This window comes from Lolium rigidum, chromosome 7 (genome assembly GCF_022539505.1).
Source record: "Lolium rigidum isolate FL_2022 chromosome 7, APGP_CSIRO_Lrig_0.1, whole genome shotgun sequence".
Classification (NCBI taxonomy): domain Eukaryota; kingdom Viridiplantae; phylum Streptophyta; class Magnoliopsida; order Poales; family Poaceae; genus Lolium; species Lolium rigidum.
Window position 1 is genome coordinate 94803999 of NC_061514.1, and position 24062 is coordinate 94828060.

Sequence of the window (24062 nt, forward strand, 5' to 3'; positions counted from 1 at the left end):
TACACTAGAACCCATTCCACACACCAACACCATTGTTCACGATCTTTAGAACAACTAGAACATCAAGATCACCATCATTTGCACCTATAATACTAGGAATTAATCAAGTATTGAGGAGGAAATCTAGTGATGGCCTGCAAGAGCAGATGTTCGTCAGAGCACTTTTTCGTAGAAGTATTAATTTTAGTTTTTATATCAATCCCAACAAAGATCTTAGGAGAGTGTTTATCTGAGGCATTTATGTCGCACTCAAGGTGCCAATGGTCTTGAGTGAATTGACTGCAAAAATTGAGATGGAAATGGGTGAATGTAAATAGATGAGTATGGAGTATTGAACAATGTAAAAGTAAAAATAAAAACATAAAAATAAAAAAGCACGAATGATGTTTCGAGTTTACTGCAGATGAAAGTGAATGTGCCAGGTGAAATAAATAATGTAAGTTATTATAGTACTTCTTATTAATATGCAAGCAGGCACAACTATATGATAGTCCAGACTCCTCTTGGTACATTCGCTTGATTCCAATGATCATTTTGCCTTTTACCAGAAGCCATGGCCAGCACAACAATTAAGGCCGCGAGACCAGAGCAAGGATTTAAACTTAATGGTTTCTCGTACTCCCTGGATTATATTAGCTCCTCTTTGATATTGGCCGTGTCACTCATAGGTTGCCGATTCACTAGCAAATAAGTTCATGTTTATGAAATCTCATGATCATATTCGCAAATATCTCAATTGAGCTTGAGCAGAAACTATATGGGAGATTATTTCATCCTATATGTTATTCTCTATTCATGTTTATTTGTGTTTTATTCAAACTATTTGATTGATTCGACCATATTTAATTACTGATTTCCACTTTGTTGTAATTTGAAATATTGTTGCACTATGTTATGGTTAAACATAATAAAATTGATTAATATGTGTGTTACAATATTTTTTGAATATACTTTGTATGCGCGTCCATGTGGACATAGTGAAAACACTTTTTAAAACGAGATAAAGCTTTTCACCAATTACATTAATTAAGAAGGAGTTGTGATAACAAAAGAGTAAAAAATACTGCGAAGGAGCCTACTCTCCCGACATGATTTCACTCAAACGCTTGGCACCTGCAGTGACCCCCAAAGGCTAGCCTCGTTTTGATTTTTTCTAGAAGGATAATACGATCCCTGAGTTTATTCCGTTCCAAATTTCCCAATAAGCAAGCATGGGAGGACCCTCGAGTTTATTCCATTCCAAATTTCCCAAAAAACAAGCATGGCAAGGGTTGTCATGACCTTCCGGTTGGGGGCAGATACATCCAACATCTGCAACCACCATGCCTTGAGAAATAGCATTGACCATTGTTGGAGGTCTAGTGGGTGGAGGTGCATCCAATATTTAATGACTACCCAAAGGTGGATGAATAAGCGACAATTTATAAGGAGGTGATTGATTGATTCCGGAGCTTTCTTGAAAAGTAGACAAAGGCCACAATTTGGCTAACCACGATTGGCCAAACGGCTGGCCGTCCACAAACGGTTTTGGGGAGCAAGCCAACCGAAGAACTTGATTTTCAGAAGGGCCCAATTCTTCCAAACCAATATATTCATGCAAGAGAGTTGTACCCAAAAGTGGTGCATTGTATGCTAAGGAAGCGGAGTAATCTCCATTGGCCGAAAGATTCCAACTGTTGGTGTCATCTGTAGTGGCATTGAGGTGCAGATCCCTTAGTTGGATCCAAAGGTCAGAATTGTTGAGTATGTTTCAAAGTGAAAGCTTCTTCCATGGTGATTTTCCTATCCATGCGTTTTCCTCCAACGCTTTAGAAACGCTCCACTTCTTACTTTTAGGGACTTGAAGATTAGTGGGGCAATCTCTTTCGGTTTCCTTTCATCAAGCCAAGGAGCCTCCCATAAAGGAGCATTCTTTCTATTGCCAATCGTGATTGATGTGGCGGCGTAGAATTAATCCATATTATTAACGGTGCAAGTGTTCCTAGTCCCCACCCTATTTTTTCTAGGCTATTTCCACTCAACCCAAGATCTTAATCTTAGTGCTCTTGCAAACTTTTCATGTTTAGCACACCAAGGCCCCCAAGATTCTTGGGATGGCGAACCGATTCCCAAATGACCTTGCATTTAGCACATGTGGTCTTGTCGGTCCCAACCAAAGAATTGCTCACTCCAACTTGTTGATTTACTTGATGGTATCTGGATGCAAATAAAATGGAGTCAAGTGATAGATTGTTTGCATGGTGAGGACAGATTTTACTACGGATGTACGGCCGGCCATGGTAATGAATTTCCACTCCACGTGGTAACTTGCCATCAACCTTGTCTTCAAGATGTTGGAAATCAACTCTTCGCAGGCACCAAACCAAGAGCGGGAGGCCAAGACATCTCATGAAAATGTAGTGATCTCATGAAAAATTTAGTGTGCAGAGAGGCCGGAAGGATGACATCAAGATCAATGTTTCCACATCCAATTCAAACGATGGGAGATCTTTTAAAGTACTCCTATCCGCCTAAAAATAGGTATCCCATTTTTGCATTTTAGTTAGAGATAGATTTATCTACATAAAATTACTTATTTTTAGATGGAGGAAGTATGTATAGAGACTAGTCAGCTCCCCAAAACCCTGGAAGGCAGAAGATAGGTTTTTGAGTTGTCCTCTTTTGCGTATCCGAAACGAAAATGCTTCACACACGACAATGCCCGTCCGATGTGTGTACGATACTCCTTCCACCAGTGCTAGCTAATTCCCCAGTGGCTAAGTCCAGCCCAAACTCAAACCCGCAATACTGCCAAGCGATTCCTGAATCTCGATCTAAAGCAATTTAGCTTATTCTTTGTCACGATTGCCGATTGATCAGTCCGCCATGGAGGAAGAGAAAAATGCTACAGAGCGCTACAATGAGAATCTCAGGACATCTCCAACGGGGCGACGCAAACGGTCGCTCAAGTCCGTTTGCATCCGTTCGGACCGAAAATGCGTCTGGAACACGCTCTAGCGGGGTGACGCATAGTGACCGGCCGTCCGCAGCGACACAAACCCGGCGCATATTTGCGTCTGGAATGCGTCGCGGCGAACGCTCCGCGGCCATTGCTTTCGCGGCCAGCGCTTCCGCGTCTGCGCCGCAGCGCGGCTGCCTCTTCTAAGCGTGCACTAGCGGGCGGCGGCTGGGCTTCCGCGCCGCCTTCAATAGCATAGTTTCCCGCGCGCGGCTGTCTCTTCTGTGCGCGCACTGGCGGACGGCGGTTGGCTTCTGTGCCGCCTTCAATGGCATCGTTTCCCGCGCGCGGCCGGCCTTAAAGGTCGACTGGCATCATTCCTGCCATCGCCCACACCTCCACTCCCACCACCACTGCCGCACACCGCCGCAACACCATGGGGAAGAAGAAGAACGACTTCGAGGCGTCCAGCAGCGGCACCAAGAAGGAGGAGCAGCGGCACAGGGTGCCGCTGCCCGTAACGTGGCGCGGCTGATGCACGCGAACTGGATGCCGTGCGACGGCTGGGGGGACGTGCACATGCCTGGCGGCTGGCGGCCGAGCTACCTCCGGGTGCCCGTCCCGCCCATGCATGCGCGCGAGCCATATAGGGGCGCCGACATCCGGCGCAGGCAGCGGTACCTGCCGCCGGACCTCCTCGTCGATCCCGCCTATGCCATCGACTCCAACAGCTGGCCCTATCGCGAGTCTGAGAAGGATCCGAGGCGTGGGCTGCTCCACCTCCACCACCGGTCTGGGCTCCTCCACCTCCACCACCGGCCTGGGCTCCTCCACTTCCACCACCGTCGGCGGCACCGGCGTATGTTCCGCCGCTTCCCAACTGGCCGTGGGTGGTACCGGAGATTGTCGAAATCGACAGCGATGACGAGAACCAGTAGGCGCAGGCGATCTTAGGGTTTTTATTTTCCTTTCTTTTACTATGTAATTATGTTTCATGTTATAAAAATGCAAAATCGAAAAAAAATGCATCGTGAGCTGGAGCCACCCCCGACGCAAACGGACGCGCTATCGATTTTGACCATTTAGACCAACGAAAACGGAAGTGCGTGGACATTTTCGGCGTCTGAAATGCGTTGACCCATTAAAGATGTCAACATGTGATAAGTGAAAATTTTAGAAGGGCATGCGCCGGTGGCAGCATGTGCTACGCATTGAGCAGTCCTTCTCGCCTCTATCGCTGGAAAGTGATGAGCCAGAGGTTGGAGGAGGAAGAAAGCCAGAGCTTATTTGAGATTTTTTTTTTTAATCTTCATGGGAGAATAGGCTTGGTATTTTTTTTCCATCTCCAGTAGTAGTGCGTCCAAAGCCAAACCGCTAGTCGGCCAGCCTGTGGTAAGTCTGATCGTACAGGAATCGGACAAACTTTATCGTACGTATAGCAGGACTCTATCCGAAAAGGCAGCAGCTTCCAGAAACGCAAAACCGATGCTAGAGCTTAGCCGTATCGTCTTATCATCTCATCCATTTTCCAAGATTGCGTTCAGTTGTTCAAGCTGCGTCGGCTTGCCCGAAGCGGTGGCGTGTGCTATATCGACTTGGACCTGAAAGCTGAGACTTCTGCCCAAGCTCAGCAACTTAGAGATGCGAGTACGTCAATGTTGCATGATTGCTGTGTACTAGTGTGTACATGAACTTTTGGACTGTCTGAAATTCACGTGGTGCTGTTGGCTTATGGCCGTATGGGTCTCGTGTCTGTCTATTTGCTCTACATAACTAGGTGCAGCGAAAATTAGAAACCAGAGGCCGGGCCCGAATTTAACGATGGCATACTGCCAAACAAAACCAAATTAGTCCGATTGCTTTAATAAAGAGAAGATAATGTGATTCTCCTACACTACCTAGGACTATATAAAAATGTCGATGGCTTATGGCACCACGGGAAAGGAAAGGACCATGAAAGGAACGGGGCAGCTCGATCCTACTGCCTACAATGGAGCACTCGATCATCAGCAATCATCACGCCTACCCCCGACAAATATTATACTACCTCTATCCATAAAATAATGTTGGAGATATATCTAATTTAGATATAGCTATACACTAAAGAGTATCTAGACACAAGTTTAAATTTAAACAAATTTGAAGCATCTTTTTATAGCTAGAGCGAGCCGCCGGCGTATCGCTGTCGTGCCTCCCTTACTGGAGCTGGCATGACGTTGTTGATGTCAGCCGAGAAGTTTTAGTGCATATGCCCTTAAGGACCAACGTCCCAGAGCTGAAGCAGTTGCCATTAAACGCTTGAGTTAATCTGAATCTTCTGACACAAACCTCTAACACACGTAGATTGAACGGGATTCACCATCGCTGGTTGATCAACGATCAGATGATTCCCCGTGGCACCGACGAGATTATCGTAGACAAGGTGGACGAGGAAACGAGTATACCATGGGCGGGCACATGTTGATAATGGGTATTCAAAGTCAGCAAAAAAAATCCAATGAGAAAACGTGAAGGTTCACAATTTTTGTTTAACAACGAAGTACATGACATAAAGATTGATAATTGTTCGAACTAAAACGAATTCATTGGCTCGGCTGGCTTTTGTGGCTGAGTGTAGCCTGCTTCCGGTCATGAACTGAATCCAGAGCCGCCTCATCCTTGCTCTGTCGCTGGAGCTTGACTGTTGGAGCCTCACAGGGAGATTATGGAGGCTAATAGTGCTGCTGTTCGGCCAGATCGGCCAGAAGAGTAGCTAGATTTGCTGGATTATGCGGATGAATACTATACGATTTTGTCTAGCCAAAATTGATGGGTATTCAACTGAATACCCATGAATAGCTTTGTGCCCGCCTATGGAGTATACTTATTATTGGCCCACACAACACCGCCATAGCCACCATAGCATTGTCGTTGGTTGATCAATCTCTAGCTTTAGGAGGTCGGTGGTCCCTATCTGCTCCTGCCGCCGGAGCGACCAACTGAAAATGGCACAAACCCGTCGATTCCTGGTCATACACAAGGCAGACGGCGGCGGCTAGGGTGGAATCCTAGGTCGCCTCCTTGTTTCTTTCGCTGGAGGAAAACTCTTAGGGCCTGTTTGATTCACAGGATTTCACAAACTTATGAATAGGAAAACCATAGAAGTGTGATAGAAATGTATGTGTAATCCCATAAGATTGTAAAAGCGTAGGAATTTGTTATATTAGGTGTTTGATTCGCAGGATTAGGAAGAAGACAATAAGCATTTAAATCATAATTAAATCATGATTAAAATAAATGTAAAGATAAGATTAGGTCATTATCGTGCAACTTATGACCTTTGCCTTCTTCTTTATGCATATGAACGATAAAAAAGAGATTTGAGTGGATTGTAGAATTTCTTTGATTTCTCTATAAAACCTATACCAAAGGAAATGTTCCTGCACTTTTCCTATACTCAATTCTTTTAAATCAAATAGATGAATAGTGTCACCGAAGAAAATTTTCTATTTTTAATATTTTTCTCCAACATTCCTATGAATCAAACATGGCCTTAAATGACTGACTTGTGCTGAAATGACGCACTTAAGCCAAACAACTACATTGTCTGGATTCTTCACAACTTCTAGCGGTTGCAGATTCAACAGCTTCAATTACCATGGCACACACGAACTAGGGGTGGAAACTGGTAGTGGATAGTCTGTATTATCCGACATTCTTATTAGAGATATTGAAAATGGAAGTGGTAATATCTGAATCCGGGCGTCCATGATAATGGATATGGTAAATATCCGAATCCATTTTACAAAAACAAATACAAATATGGTATTAAATTTTGAAGCAAATGTGGATATGAAAATGTATATACCCGTATCCGAATAAGGTTATGTTAGCCAATTTTAGTAATTTGGCCCCAATATACCAATTACCTAACCTAGAGAAACTAAAAAATCGATTAAATGTTCTTTTATATGATTGAATGAATTTGATACTACTATGCATTATATCAATATATTTATCTCTCTGTTATTCTATAGTTGGCTCATTATAAAACACGAGTCTATTTTTTTATTTATTCGTATCCGCTCCAAATTGAGAAAACCTCGGATCCGTATTCGTATTCGAGTAACATCTGCTCCAAATTCATATTCGGCAACATCCGTATCCACATATATAATCGTTTTGAAAATACGAAAACGGATATAGTAAGAACACTATTCGAACCGCATCTGATCCGTTTGCACCCTGCGCACGACCGTAGACAATGTTCCGCTTTAACAAGAAAGCTCAGTGAGACTAATCAGCTGATCATAGTCCTAGTGGCAGCCTAAGTGGAAAGCTAGTCGCACGCTCGCACGGCCGACGTATCCAGGAGGAGAATGAGAAAAGGATCGAAATAAGATCTGTGCAATAAGTGCTTCCCTCCGCGGCGACGTCTTGTGCAAGAAGAGGTAAACGGTAGTGAATCCGTTGCCTTTCCACCATCTCAGGCGGCGTCGCCTTCGGCTGCCCAACCATGCCGAGACCATTCCCTTTTGCCCGTTCTACATCCATTTCTCGTCGTGCGGCGCCGGGAATGTTGGTGCTGTCCGCAGCAATATTTGGTTGCCCGTATTCATGCTCGCATTGGAAAGTTGCTGATTGAAAATCCGAGCAGGCGTGCTGCTTGGTCGCTTTCCGTGTCCACTCTTTCGGAGGGAATTAAGTGCGCACATTCTTCGCCGTGTAGCTAGAGGGTCCTCCGCCTACGAGCTTTTGTCAAAATCATTCCTCGAGTGGCACATATGCGTCACCCAAAAAAGAGCCTACTGGTCAAACTCTATATATATAGTCATCCTATTGTGCTTTGAATGAAAGAAGTAAACATCTAATCACGAGATATGAATTGAGAAAGATGAACAGTTGCAATTTATTACTGCCTTCGCTCAATATAAAACATTTTAGGAAGTTAGGCTTATATTTTAAAACGGAGGCACTATACAGTGTGACACAGGTTATAAGTTTTAGAATCAGCAAAACATCGTTCAGCAGCATCGCAAGCTTGGTGATGTGGTTTCCACGAGGTTGGACGCCCAATCTTCGAGTCTTCTCAATTTCTCATGAAACCTAGCTGGCATCACCGCTGCACGCCGCCGAACCTTAATTCGGTAAGGAACTGCAGAACGTAACAAACTATCTTACGGCACATGCTTTTATGGCTATCTGTGTGGATAGGCCGTGATAAGGATGACGGCGCAAGCCGTTTGTCTACGACCATAGCCTTCGAACCGATAGCCATACAAATCCGTATTACCGGTGTTTGTCTGTTTGTCGAGTGCATGGAGAGTTGGAGACGCCTTTTCCTTGAGAAATATCTCAAGACCGACGTAGAAAATGAGAAATGATGTTGTCCCGTGCATGGGAGGTCACATGCATGTTTCTGCCATTGATTCTCTGCTTTTAGATTCGTGCCACACTATGTTGCTAAGTTTCATTGAGTTTGAATATGTTTCAGTTTGGTTCAACATATTGATATGCAATGAAAACGAATGAACTAGTACATGAGATGTCCCGTGCACGGAAGAATCGATGTATTCCGTCGAAAATATGTTCTAGACTCATTCTATCTGCGCTTTGATATGACATGGGCCCTAAGATCGATAAATTTCAAATATTGTGAAAGCATATAGTTGGCTAGTTGCCATTCGTTAGAAGAGTGTGAGCCCAAAAGTGAAAGAAGAGACCAACTAATGCTTTATGCATTGACTATATGGCCCATTAGTTATGCACAAAAGCACTACTGCACAAGCCACTTGTTACGCGGAATCCACTTCCAACGGTGCAGAAATGCCGTAGCCCGTAGGGCCCAAATATATAAATTAACCTTTGTTGTGGCACGAATGGAAAATTGGCTAAACCTCGATCCATCCCAGAGTAGCCGCTGGCTGGACGGCGGCGAACAGGGGGAAAATATTCATGAAAATAAAAAGAATGTGGCTCCCTGTCAAGTTAGCTGATGGTGTTGAATCGGGATTCTGTAGTGTTTTGTCTCTATGTGGAGTTCTAGATTTGGCGATGTATTGTACTCCATGGTTTGTAATTATCTTCCCATAATCTTTCACCTGAAGCTTTGCATAAGCTACATGCGTATATTTCTATAATTTCAAAAGTAGATAATGTATAGACAGAGTATACAGATCCTAGGGCTACGAAGGCTTGTCGCCGCAGGTGAGCATCCCATGGAAATGGATAAGAGCGTTTCCACTTGTGTCCCCCAAACGGTGTTGGGCAAAAACGCCAATCGAATGAACCGGGACGTGGTTGGGAATGAATGTTCCCCAAATACGACCTCAACCATATTTTTCAACCAAAATATGAATGGTCGCGGCTCCTCCATCAGCATCAGCGACCACACCATCGATGACCTCGGCCTGCTTTGCCGACGTCGATGTTGTTGGCGCTGGCGCCGGCGATGCCGATGCCGTCGATGGTGTGGTTGCAGACGCTGATTCTGATGGAGGAGCCGCGACCATTCGATAAAAAGTTTCTTTCAACATCATGCCGCGGTAGAACATGTGTGACGCCAACACTTGGGGATCCATTCCCATCGTGTCGGCGGTCAAGATCATGAACCCCTTTCCGTTTCTTCACGTCGACTCTCTCCTTCTCGGTCATGATCTTCTCTTCTTACTTCAGCAGCAACACCTTCCACCTCTCATCGCTCTTCGCGTTGCGCATGAGCAGTATTGACAAGACAACAACGAGGCAATTATCGATCGACGTGCGGACCCTTTTAGCCGAGGCTATTTCAAGCGTGGTGGTCGTGGTCGCCTAGTTGCTGACAGATATCCCGCTGAGGTTGCGAGGGGCGGGTCCAGATCAATGATGCCATCGTTGTTCTTCGCTAATTGGATGCATGTCAACTTCCACTGCTTACACTCCTTGAGCTTGTTGTAGCAAGACAACAAGCCGAACTGTTTGTCGTTGTTCTTCGACTCTATACAAGCCAAGAGCCTTGTCCAACTAGTCAAAAAATGGCATATACATGAATGCATAGCCGGTCGGAAGCAGACTTGACAAGGGATGGTGTCGCACTTACATGGTTGAGCGATCCACCGGGTGGGAGCTAGGGAGGGTAAGTGCGACGGTGTGTGTGGCTGGCTGAAGGGCTCGGGCAGACAGATAATCGCCCCGCGGACGTGTGGCACGTCCGCTGAATCGCAAACCCCGCCCCAAATTTGAAGTAAGTTTGCTCCAGAACGGACATGGCCACGGGACACGGTTCATTTGCGGGGCACCGCGGCCTCCCAATTATGCAGCATGGACACCAACAGACACAATGTGTCTATTTGCACGACACCGTTGGAAATAGGCTAAGTGGCCAGTTGCGCTTAACGCATCAGAATGGGGAGGTGCTATATGCCAACCTGTGTGGATCGGTACAAGTGTGGCATACCCTCAGGCGGGTGTGTTGGGCCAACCTATACCTGGCCATGGGCACCCCGGCCCGGCCTGGCCCGAAATTCCCGGGCCAAGCCCGACCCGACCATGCCTGTGGGCCGGGCCTGGGCCAGATTTTTCTGCCCGATGGTCAGCATGGGCCGGGCCTGGGCCACCATTTTGCGCGATTTAAGGAAGCGGTCCGGCCCGAGGCCCGCGGCCCGACGGGCTTTCCTTATGATGGGCCGGGCTTGGGCCAAGATTTCCGGCCCGACGGTCGGGCCGGGCCGGGCCTGGGCCGAGATTTTCCGCGTCGGCCCTTGGTCGGCCCGGCCCGGCCCGAGAAATGCTCAGGTATAGGCCAACCCACACTCTCTTTTTTCTTTTTTCCTTATCTCTTTGTTATTTCATTTTTTGTTTTTGTTTTTATGTTTCTTTTTAGCGTTTTCTAAAATATATAATTTGGACATTTTTCGAAAATCAAAATAATTTTTGAAATTTTGTATATCTGAACATTTTTTTTAATATTTTCGAAATACACATATTATCAAAATCTGAACTTTTTAAATAAACTTTTTCAATTTTTGAATAAATTTGAATTTTTTTTTAATTTTTTTTGAAATTCAAACAAATTTTAACTCTAGACAGTTTTAGGTTTAAACTTTCAAATGAAATAATTTGAAATTTAACGATTTTTAAGTTAAACTTTGCAAATTTAAATATTCGAAAATTATTATTTTAAGCAGAAAAGGTAAAACAAAAAAACAGAACGAAAATAGAAACAAAAAGAACGCCTAACCAGGCGGGTCCATACCTCGCGCGGTAGGTGCCGACTTAGGCGGCATATAGCATTGGTGGCTCAATGCTAATTTTACCATGGACCTTAGTTCTCCAATGCTCCGGCCCAAAATCCCCAACTGCCACTCTTCCAGAGCTGGGCCGCAGCCCGCAGGGCAGCCCACGCCATATCCTCTGTTCAGCAGTTTCCCTCTCGTCCTTTCCCATTTGCAGCGCCGTCACCGGACCGCCGCGCCGTCCGCCGCCTCCCCTCCTCCGCATGGACACCCCGCCGTTCTCCTCCGCCTCGCAGGCGGCCGCCTCCGAACCGGACTCCGCGCTCGTCGCGTCTGTGGCGGATGCGCTCGTATCGGCGTCCCGCCTACCCGCGCCGCCGCCCATGCCCACCCTACTAGCCGCCTACCTCCCGCGGCTCACCGCCTCCCACCACCCGCGCGTGCTCTCCCTCGCCGCCAACAACCCGGGGCTCGCCTCGCCGGATCCGCTCCTCGCCTACCGCAGCCTCGTCTCGCCGCCCTCCTGCCTCCCTTCCCTCCTCCCGCTCCTCCCCGTCCTCCCCTACCGCCACCTCTTCCCGCTGCTCCTCTCCTTCCTCCCGCTCGACCCGCTCCGCCACCTCCACCGCCACCTCCTCGGCAACCTCCCCTCGACTCCGCTCGCCGACGCCGCGCTCTCCGCCTACTCCCGCCTCCGCCTCCCCCACCTCGCCGCCCAGCTCCTCCACTCCATCCGCCGCCGCGGCCACGTCCGCCCCTCCCTCCAGGCAGCAAACGCCGTCCTCTCCGCGCTCGCGCGCAGCCCCTCCACCTCGCCGCAGGCCTCCCTCGACGCCTTCCGCTCCCTCGTCGCGCTCCGCCTCCACCCCAACCACTACACCTTCAACCTCCTCCTGCACACCCACTGCTCCAAGGGCACGCTCGCCGACGCCCTCGCCACTTTCTCCACCATGCAGGGCTTCGGCCTCTCCCCCGACGCCGTCACCTACAACACGCTCCTCCACGCGCACTGCCGGAAGGGCATGCTCGGCGAGGCCAGGGCGCTCCTCGCCTGGATGAAGAAAGACGGGATTGCGCCTACACAGTCGACTTACAATACCCTCGTGTCGGCTTACGCGAGGCTCGGCTGGATCAAGCAGGCCACCAAGGTCGTGGAGGCTATGACAGCCAACGGCTTTGAGCCTGACCTCTGGACCTACAATGTGCTTACCGCTGGGCTATGCCAGGCGGGGAAGGTGGACGAGGCGTTTAAGCTTAAGCATGAGATGGAGCGGCTCGGAACTTTGTTCCCTGACGTAGTGACCTACAATACGCTCGCCGATGCGTGCTTCAAGTGGCGGCGCTCGTGTGATGCACTAAAGCTGCTCGAGGAAATGCAGGACAAGGGGGTGAAGGCGACTTTGGTCACGCATAACATTGTTATTAAGGGCCTTTGCAAGGATGGGGATCTGGAGGAGGCACTGGGGTGTCTGAAGAAGATGGCAGAAGAGGGTTTAGCGCCAGATGTGATCACATACAATACGTTGATTGATGCGTACTGCAAGGCTGGCAATGCTGCCAAAGCATATGCACTGATGGATGAGATGGTAGGGAGGAGACTCAAATTGGACACCTTCACACTTAATACTGTGTTGTACAACCTATGCAAGGAGAAGCGTTATGAAGAAGCTCAAGCGCTGTTGCAGTCTCCAGCGCAAAGGGGTTTTGTGCCTGATGAAGTCAGCTACGGTACAGTGATGGCAGCCTACTTCAAGGAGTATAATCCTGAGCCTGCTCTGCATCTCTGGGATGCGATGATTGAGAGGAAGTTGACGCCAAGCATTTCAACTTACAACACATTGATCAAGGGGCTTTGCAGAATGGGGAGGTTGAAAGAGGCGATTGACAAGCTGAACGAGCTCATGGAGAAGGGGTTGGTGCCAGATGACACCACGTATAATATCATCATCCATGCCTATTGCAAGGAAGGGGACTTGGAGAATGCCTTCCAATTCCACAACAAGATGGTGGAAAATTCCTTTAAACCGGATGTTGTTACCTGCAACACTTTGATGAATGGACTCTGTCAGCAGGGAAAGCTTGACAAAGCATTGAAGCTCTTTGAGTCATGGGTAGAGAAAGGGAAGAAGGTTGATGTTATCACATATAACACACTAATTCAAGCTATGTGCAAAGATGGGGATGTTGATTCTGCGTTGCAATTTTTTTCTGATATGGAGGTCCGGGAATTGCAGCCCGATGCATTTACTTACAATGTAGTGTTATCTGCACTATCGGAGGCAGGGAGACCAGAAGAAGCACAGAATATGCTGGATAAGTTAGCTGATAGTGGAAAATTGTCTCAAAGCTTTTCTTCTCCCCTCTTGAAGCCTCCTTCTCTGGATGAAACAGAGTCGGGGAAGGATCTCCAGAGTAAAACCGAGGAAGAAACTGGTGGAAATCCACAAGATAGTATTCTGGAGGCCTACACGAAACGCCTAAATGAGCTATGCACCGGTGGGCAATTGAAAGAAGCTAAGGCCATTTTGGATGAGATGTTGCAAAAGGGAATGTCTGTTGACAGTTCAACGTATATATCTTTGATGGAAGGGCTTATCAAGAGACAGAAAAGGCTAACACATGCAGCTCGGTAGTACAGAATGTTCATTTTTGCTGCTTTATGATATGAGTTTAGTCATAACTCTGACAAACTTGAGCGCTTCATATCGATGAGCATGATGTACATAAAAGGGTAGGTATGTGATCTGCATCTTACCTAATTTCACCATTAGAATCGTTGTTAGTTTTTGTTTTTAGGTTTTCAATACAAAATAAATCCATTTCAAAATACAATCAGTACCAAAATTTTTTTTTGTTATACAATGACAAGGCCCCTAACACCGTACTGGGAGCTGCTTCTGCTCGTTATGGTGCATACGCTTATCCCCATCTCTCTCTCTGCATGTACAGACTTTTGTTGAGATAGAAGTAATCTTTTCGGTGGGTGAAGTTTGTGGATATTAAGGTATGGCCATGCACATCGATCTAGCTAGCTTGCCTCTTCAGCGGAAGCTGCACATCCCTGCCGTGTCCTCATCTTCTCGGAAAGGGCAGCTTACCATCTCTGGCATGCCCTCCTGCTAATTTCCAAGGTTAGCACGCTGCTCCATAGCTAATGACCAGGATTAGCATATTGTTCCCTGCCATTTAAGAGTATGTCATGTATTGCCGCGTGCACGTCTTGGTCGTCACTACTTGTTTCAGTAAACAGTATTCCCTGGGATCAGCCATGTATGCTCTACAAAAATACAGCCTTTTCCCCTATTTACATGTGCCGTGTGGTGCGGCTTAATCGGTGCCGAGTGCCTGCCACTTGCGCTAGAATATATTAGATTCAGGTGAGCATTGCTTGTGGCCTCACTGATCAGGTCAGCAAGGATGTTTAGGAATCTGATCTTAATCGCTACAACCTAGACCTTGGATACTGGCTCGAAGTGTAGTTGTCCCGGAAAATAATTATATTTAAAAAAAATTACTAGCCTTGCTTACTGATTAATAAACCCAAATCCTATTATCCGATTACAATTATTACTTTATTATTAGTCAAAAGCATGACTTTTCAATAGTTGATTGGCATCCGAGTGTAGCCTTTCAAAGAAGCTTCCAGTCTGTTTCAGTTGCTCACCCACTCCACAACTATATGTAACGTAGATTTCAAAATATTATTCATGTACTACTTTACATATATAATTTAAGGATGATAGTGTTGTGATCATTCTTTCTTCCCATTTCCAATTTCATTTACAACAATGGTAATGCATTATTCTGATTTTATGTTCATCCATGCAACTTAAAACATGTGTTTAATTTGTAGGATGCTAAACAAAATTCAAGGTGCAAACATACAAAGTTTTTGATGGGTCATATTATGAGTTTAAGTTAAATCAACATATTCTACCTACAGAGCTCTGGTCATCGTTCACTGGGGTAGGAGTAGACATCCAAACCGTATCTACAGATTTACGTCATTGATGGTCCTATTTGTATGGGAAGTCCAAGGACAACATATTTCTAATACGTCTCATCTTAAAACATACACTATAGCTTTCAGTTTTACTCTTCTGTAGTTCCAAATTGACGAAAATGGCCATGTTTAGGAGTTGATTCACTACTAAAAAGGAAACAACCTTCACCATATTTGCTTTCAAAGCCATAATATATATTATGGTGGTATGAAGGAATCATACTATAACTAGAACATCAAACCTATTATTAATAGTCTCTAGGTGGCCTCTGGCCTTTAAAAAGAGATTATAGACATACGCATATGCACACTGTTTTTCTCCTCCCATTTATGTGACATTAATGAGTAACTTTAGTGAATTGTTCCATGATGTTTATTTATGCTATATTTTGTGGCAGGCAATATCCATCTAGTACTTAACATGTTGACTTTTCACTTCCATTGCATCGTGTCCGGACATCAGAACCATTCAAATCTTAATTTATTGCATCTTACTTGAGTGACACAAAATCAAGTTGTGCCCACTTCACATTTATTGGGTGTGCCAACGGCGATCAAAATTTTTACAAGGATTAATGCAGGTTTCTGCACATGTAATCAAAGTGTATGGATGCATAATTAGCTTTGCTACTGAAAAAATTATGAAAATGCAGGTTTCTGCATTGTTTTTGGCTTTTGTTACAAGGATCAGATGATTAGAAATAACAGAACAACATGCTTTGTTTTCCAATTGACTGATTTGTATGGCGCCACATGTTCTAATCTAGATCAACTGCATCCATTGTTTTCCAAAGTATTGTCCTGTTCTTCTCGCGTCGTTTAGTGCATAAGAAACCATGTAGTTCATTTCGTACAACAAAATGCCAGCATATGCTCTCTTAATTTCTTTCAAGTTATGTAAATTACCTTGCAATAATTATGGATGATATGGAGCATTCAGCACTCTATTAGTTGTCATTTCAGTTTCCCATACTCGAAATAGTTTGGCAATTTCTCTTATCCAGGTGAAGTAGGTTTCCTCCAAACAGTGAAAAAAATATTTGAAAATTAGAAATTAAATTTTAGGTTTACCTTGAATATTCTCCTATCACATACTCTAATACTGTAATTCACTGTTACTAAATAGGATGACAATATTTGTGTGTTGGATGCATCTGGCAATATAGGGATCAGGAAACAAAGCAGATATTATACAAGCCAGACTTCATCATTGTTGACCGTGAGGTACTTCCTCCAAGATTGGAACACTGAATATACTTATCCGTACTTCCAAACAAATAAAAGACTGTTGCAGTATACTACCTTTTTCTCTATACAAACCATGTAAATCATTAGAACAGTTTATTGTTTTTCCTCAGACAGACATATTGCTATCCATGACCGCCATGCTTTGTTCAGAAGTCGTCGCCCAGTCGTCGCCTAAACGGCGTCTAGTCGTCGGGGCGGTCTGGAGAAGACGACTGGGAAGGACGCCCAGAGGATCTGAGTTAGGCGCGCGCCCAGGGAAAAAAGTCGTCGCCACGCTCGCCTGGGCGTCGTCGCGGGCTGTTAAGTCGCGCGCCCAGGGCAGTTGGCGCGTACGTGGGAAGGGGAAAAGAAAATTTAGCGGGAAGGAGAGGGAATCGAGCGGGAGGGAGAGGGAATCGAGCGGGAGAGAGAGGGAATCGAGCGCACCTGAAGTCAATCGAGCGGGAGCGGAAGGACATCGCGCGGGAGCAGAAGCACATCGAGCCAGCACCACCAAGGTCGCCGCCACCACCAAGGTCGCCGCCACCACCAAGGGCGCTCCGCTCCACCTCCGGTAAGCCTCCTGCCCTCCTTCTCTGCTTCTCCCCTCCGCCTCCCTTTCCGCGTTCCTCTCCCGCCGCCCCCTCTACAGCTCCTGCTCTTCTCCTCCCTCTCCAGCCGCCCCTTCTGCAGCTCTGCTGCTCCTCCCTCTCTGTGCCTGTGTGGTGTGCCTGTGTGGTGTGCCTGTGCCCCTCTTCTGTGTGCTCTGCAACTCTATACTGTGACTCTGTATTGCTCTGTGTTGATTTTATTTCTTGCTGTGTTGATCATTTGACAGCCTGAGATGGCTGATACTGTTGAGCCGTATGATCCAAAGAAGGATCCAAAGAGGAGAGCCAAGTCAAAGGATCCAGGTTGGAAATACGCGTACTGGCCAACCGAGGACAAACAAATTGTCGAGTGTCTCCTTTGCGGGAAGATTGTGTCTTCTGGTATCAAGAGGCTGAAGCAGCATCTCTTAGGAGGCTTTGGAGATGTGCTTGTATGCGAGAAAACCACCACTGCAATCATGAAGGAGATGCAAGAATGGATGGATAAGAAGCGGCGAAAGATGCCACTCGGGATAGATGAAAGTGAAGAGCAAGAAGGTGGTGATCAAGATGATGAAGTGCAAGAAGTTGTGGCAGTGGGACAGCAAGCAAGCCAAGCATCATGTACTGGTCCTCCTCCTCCTGTAGCAAGTTCTGGGACAGCCTCCAAGAAAAGGGCTGCAGCTGCATTCTTCAAGCCAGCGCCAACCAAGCAACTAAAAATTGCTCCATTGTTGTTGAAGTCTCCGGAAGAACTAGTGCGGCTGAGGCATGCCCCGGGTGCTAAGCAATTGAGCTTGTATAGATCTGGTAAGAGTGATGCAGAGAGGAATGTGGCTGTCAAGTACATTTGCAAGTTCTTGTATGACAATGCCATTGCATTCAATGTGGTGAACTCAAGGAGCTTTGAGGAGATGGTTGAAGCAATTGGGCAGTATGGACATGGACTGAAACCACCTAGCTATCACGAGGCAAGTGACAAGTACATCAAAGAAGCTGTCAATGATTTATCCGACATGAGGAAGAAGCATGAACTTGCTTGGAAAACCTATGGATGCACACTTATGTCGGATGCATGGTCGGATAGGAAGCAAAGACACTTGGTCAACTTTCTTGTCAATAGCCTGGAAGGGACATTCTTCTTGGGTTCTGTTAATGCATCTAGTGAGACACATGATGCTGCTTACTTGGCAGGCTTACTTGGGCAGAAAATGGAGGAGATAGGTGTGGATAATGTTGTTCAAATCTGCACGGACAATGGTTCCAATTACAAGGCTGCAGGAAGGTTGCTAATGGAGAAGTATCCTAAGCTATATTGGACCCCTTGTGCTGCACATTGTTTGGACCTGATGCTTGAGGACATTGCAAAGATAGATAGATTTAAGGATTGGATTGTGAAAGCAAAGCGTGTCACAACCTTTGTTTATAGGCATTTGAAGCTTCTTGACAAGATGAGAGAATACACAGGTGGGAATGAGTTGGTGAGGCCAGCAGCTACTAGGTTTGCCACCACTTTCTACACCCTGCAAAGCATGCACAAAAATAAAGAAGCTTTGAGGAAACTATTTGTTAGTGACTTCTGGACAAAGAACAAGTTAGCAAAAACTGAAACAGGGAAGCATGTGTATGAGGTTGTGATGTCAATGACATTCTGGAATGTTGTGGAAGATTGCATAAGAGCATCACACCCTGTCCTAATTGTGTTGAGGCTAGTTGATGGCGATGAGAATCCAGCAATGCCCCAGCTTACAGCAGCCATGGAAATGTGCAAGAATAAACTCAATGAAAGCTTCTCAAGAAAGCCACCATTGCTGCAGAAGTTAATGCAGATTTTTAGGAAACGTTGGGATGATCAAATGATGCAAAAGTTACATGGGGCAGCTTTGTTTTTGAACCCTGGCCGGTTCTTTGACATAATGGAAAATGATCCAGACTATGCACAAACCTTGAGGATGACATTTAATCAGGTGGTGACAAAAATGATGTTCCTCAGACAGACATATTGCTATCCATGACCGCCATGGCGCCATGCCTCCACATTACAGGCTGCCTTCTCTGTTTAGTACTACTAAAATGGCATCCTTTGTAAAAAAAATTATTTCTATCCTCATGCAACCACAGTTCAGTACCTGTTATTTATTCCATATTTGTAAGCTATACAAACAATTAGTCTGAAAGTCATCACAAGGGACTGAGAATAAATAGTTTTGACACCATAGGATGGCACAAAATGCAGGTTCAAGCCGTTTTTCAGCTTTTCCCAAGGCACACCAGTCAGAAAAGTAGTTTTACAAAACGAGAATGCTACACTATCGCAGCTGCCTTTCAAAATATTTAGCACATTGTCAGAGAACCAATATATGAGAAAATATGTGCGCCCCATTATCAAGGTTTATACATTTCTTCTCTTGCTGTTGAATTCACTAACAGTGAACTTAATTACCTCCTGTGCAAAATAAATATTTAGGTTCGATTTGCATTTCAGGGAAACTTGATAGAAGGTTGTGTGCCAGCCAAATGCATAGATCATTTCATAAAACAATTGAAGGAAGGGTCGAAATGTTCATCGTTCGCTAACACACAAAGGACAAATAAAATAATAGATCACCCGTACATAATGGAGTTTCTCATTGTACAAACATCGACGACTCCATGTGCTGATGATTTCCTCTCTGTTTGCATATGATTCACATCCCTTTAGCATGCTAGAGGTGCATATAGGAAATAATATCCTCTATCAGGTACTTGCCCAATGCTGCATATGCCAAGGTTCGGGAAAGCGGAAAAAAGCGGTCGCTTAAGCGCGATGAAGCGTGAAGCGGAGGGGTACCGCATCGATTAGGGCCAAAGCGGCTAATTAAGCGCTAGGCACGCTTAATCATTACGCTTTAAAAAAAATCTTGATTAGGCACGCGTGAGCGTTGAAAAAGCAATCCCGAAGCGTTACGTGCGGTAACTTTTGGGCCCGCGAGAAATTACCGGGACGTGGTAACTTTTGGCACGAGCGCGGGGTTTAGCACGGGGATTAGCGCGCCCAATCGGGCTATAAAACCATCATTGATACATCTCCTAATTTCAATTGACATCACCATCAAAGCTGACGGCGGCAGAACTGCTCCTCCGCGTCTAGCCCATCCCTGCTGCAAGCAATTCCCGGCCATTCCGTTGTCTCCCCGACATGAAATTTGGCCTGAAATTCCTGATTTTCGCTAGGTTTCTGTCCAAATAATACTTGTTCTTTGGCATGAAATCCTGATTTTCGCTAGTTTTTGGTCCTGAAGTTGACTAAGTCAATAACGCTTTAGCACCGCTTAAGCATGCACTCAATGCATAAGCTCTAGGCGGAAGGCCACTGCACCAATTACGCTTTCCGCTTTCCTGAACCTTGGCATATGCTTTATTGTTTGGACCCTTTATTTTTATCCTACCACACATATTTCTACTTCTCAACTGCTGCTTGGCTTGCTTCTAATGTACTGAAATAATACTGCTTTCCATGTCCCGATACATTGTCGGAGTAGCCATTGCTCTAACAGACATTATTCCATCAAAAGAAAACCAAGAATCATGAACACACAATCACTTAACTGATGCAAGATGCAGTTTACAGTGTGAGCATCAGTAGTTCAGAAGCACCACACAATTCCATACTCAGTAATACTACATTATTGCTTAAAGTTGTAATCATGCCATCATCACCTTGGGGAGAGCAGTCGCCCTTCATAGAGCCTATTTTGAAGATACCATTGTTATATTGTTTGTCAGGATGATAGTCAAGTATTGCAATCTCAAATGCACACTCATACAAAATTTATTAATTGGACAAACTATTCACTAATTGGCGTATTACCCACGCTGCTACAGGATTGTTAGCATTCAAGAGCACATGTCAATCAGCAGAACCGTTGTAACTACTTCCATATTGAGTGCTTATATAATGCAATTCCATGAGCTATGTAATGAAGTCGGTTTATTACCGCTACTGCTTTACCACTGCTTAACAAGCACATATCCTTTATAACCATTGAGACCATTATTTGGTGACGGAATTGGCTGCCCTGGACTCGCCCATGAATTGGCCAAAAAGTGCACTTTAACTGAGGGGGAGCTGGTGGGCAGCCAAAACTTTGGCCTTCAACTAAACACAAACTTACAGCAACCAGATTTGATGGGTGTGCTAAATTTATTTGGTAACGCCAGTTTTGCTCAAATCCAAACAAACTCACAATTTGCAAGTTGTCTAGAAGCTCTTTGTGCCTGCTAAATGTTAAGATGATGTGCCTTTTTGTCTGACAATGTACATCGCACACCAACACCATCCACCCACTTCTCGCCTAACATCGTTGCCTAGATCAAGCTGAAGAAGAGCATTATTGCAAAGTCTGTACCACCAATAGATCACTCCTTGATAAGGTTCTCGCCAGAAAGACAAGCCTGCCGGGATTGCCGATATCGCATCTTCCTCGGCAATGGAGTGGGAGCCAAAGAAAGCATGTTGTCTTTATGTAGGTGACACCAAGATTGTAGACATATCATCCGATGGAGCAGATTCAAGAGTGGCTAAAATAGAGTTCGTGCATAGAGTTAGAACATTGTGTACCATGCATATTGTCAAAAGTAGCAAGTCTACTGTTGTATGTTGTAGTGTCAGTGTTCACGGTCTTTCTCTATGCCCTCATTTACTTGATCCTCAAGGTTAATTCAAGTGTGGCCTTAAAATTATTACTACCATAGTATTACACAGTTGGCGCGGCGTGCCGCCGTGCCCTTCCATGCTAGTAACTCTTTATGATTGTTGCAGATTAATTGCGAGGACTTGGTGCTCCCTCATCTCCTCCCTGGAGATGTCACCGAGATGTCTTGAAACAGTAGTATGTTGGGCATCATTAGATAGTCACCCAGAGTTTGGTCAAACTTGACATTATTTGGCTTTACCATTTGTGATTTTGCAATCTGGTTTCCCAAAATGTAAATATTCGTTTGTTAATTTATTCAACCTTTTGAGCAATTGATTTTAGCCTGCAACCCCTGGTAAAATTGTATACTCCCCTGCAACAAATTCAAAGAGCAGAATAATCAAACCATTTGTGTTTTTCCTTTTTGTAGCTGACCACACATTATAGAAAGCTATATCTTCCATTATGCAGCTGTGTGCTCATCTGCGCGCAAGTGCAGCTATAATATGGTGAAGGGACACTACATGTAGAGAAGAAAGGAAGGAAGAAATGATGGTAAGAAGCCAGAACATGTGTCAATTTACGAGTAGTTTCTTTCTTCAAGGAAATAGGTGGTGTGGTTTGGCTCTGCCTGCACAGTCTTGTTGGTCTGCATTTTCTCTCTCGTCTGCTGTATGGTTTTCCTCCTTTGCACCTTGCATGTTTGATGAAATGCCTGCCTGGTGATTCCTTCTCGGTTCTTGTTGTTTTCTTATAAGTTTTTCTGTCCCTCCGGTAGCTGCTTCCTCGGGAGATTTCTTGCTGCCTCTGTCCGCCCTCCGAAGAAAGGTGTGTGCCTTTGCCTCTTTTCTATGTGGATCTGCCACGATTTCCTTGGCTGCAATATTTTCCTACGAGAGCCACGGTTTCCTTGGTTGCAATATTTTCCTGCGAGAGCTTGCGTGCTTTCAGTGTTGTCTGTGGCTTATAATTTTGTGTTCATATTTCTGCAAGTCTTGGTGTCTGGGGATTTTACAGGCTTGAACATTTCTCGTGTTGTGCTCGCTGCTGTCAAGGCTTGCTTCAGGTTGCCTTTTCATGATGTATGTGTGTTTTACGATCCCCGCGTATGTTTTCAGTACAGAGTGTAGTTGCTTCGTTTTGATTTACTCTAGCAGCGTGGTTGAGACAGGCTAATAATTTCAGTGCTAGATTCTATCTTTTGGTGGAGTTTCGGTTGCTACATCAAGTGGTAGTTTTTTAAGAAAAAATAATTTAGCCTACAAATCTTTAATGCATGATTGAAGTGATTTTGCAGAATAGCTTACGTATCCAAGTAATAAGACTTGCTACTTAGTTGGTATTAATGGAAAGCTGCAGAACGAAAAAGATAGCTTAGTTGCAGTTGTATGTGATTCATTACATCGCTGCATATTCTCAGTTCTGGGCCCCTATAGTCTTAGAGAGCATAATATAGATAATATTAGAAGCAATTTGGTTGCTTGATCTGCAGCTTAAAGGATAAAAAGCTGCCCGTTTACTTCTTAATCTTGGACTGTCTGAACTAAATGGGCATGTTTAAAGGATATAAAGTTTGGCCCTTCTGCTGTTTGAATATTCTAAGCACTTCATATTAATGCATTGTCTGTCGCTTATAAACTTTTGGTTTATATTTCTGCAGGTCTTGGTGTCTGAGGATTTGATGGGCTTGAACTTTGCCCGTGTTGTCCTTGCTGCTGCTGTCAAGGTTTGATTCTGGTTGTCCATATAATGTGTATACTTGTTTTATGTCTGCTTATTCAAATACTTACTCCTGTTTTTATGCTGTGGATAGTGTCTGTGCGTTGCGTATATGTTTTTAATTTTTATGTTCCTTATTGTTCGATTGCGATTCTCCGCAAGATGTGTAGTTTCGTGTCCGTTGCTGTTCCTATTTTAGAGACCCTTGAAGCACATTGTGCTCTGCCAGCATTATTTTACCTGTGTGAGGTGAGGGAGGATAGGTCCGTTCCTGCCGAGTTAGAGCTTTAGCTTCCTGGGGCTGGTGCTGGCGTGATCCCGTGAAGGAAGTTCTTCTGGAGTGCGGTTCAGGTTACCTCTTCGATTGATCACTCTAACAAATGCTGATGCTGAACCGCATGTTTGCTACTGATGCTGATTCTTTTTTTTTTGATGCATTGTTGGTTTGCTTCCAAATTCAGGGAATAATTAACCCCTTTTTTGATTAACTTTGGCAGAGGTGCTACCTCTAAATTCAGGGAATATTTATGGATCAGTACTTGGTCTGCTGATACAAGGTAAAGTTATTTTTTCATTAACCTTTTGAGAGTAGCCTTTATGCTTTCCTAAATACATGTGGACATCTAAAGCATCCGTAGTTCATTACCATAGTAATTGTTTACTTTGCTATTAGAAAAGCATAGAGGCCTATTAGGAAGAAGAATTCTTTTTTATTTC

General features: G+C 45.0%; 1 protein-coding gene across 1 annotated transcript; it reads left to right on the top strand.

Annotated features, from left to right (window-relative positions):
• The first annotated feature begins 3487 nt into the window (after positions 1-3487).
• On the top strand, positions 3488-23563 carry LOC124671695 (pentatricopeptide repeat-containing protein At2g16880-like). The gene is made up of 6 exons (XM_047208037.1): positions 3488-3684; positions 11348-13865; positions 14080-14261; positions 21752-21918; positions 22057-22181; positions 23287-23563. Exons 1-2 carry the CDS (start codon positions 3488-3490, stop codon positions 13761-13763), a joined length of 2613 nt encoding a protein of 870 aa, XP_047063993.1. The 3' UTR covers positions 13764-13865; positions 14080-14261; positions 21752-21918; positions 22057-22181; positions 23287-23563.
• Positions 23564-24062: the final 499 nt, after the last annotated feature.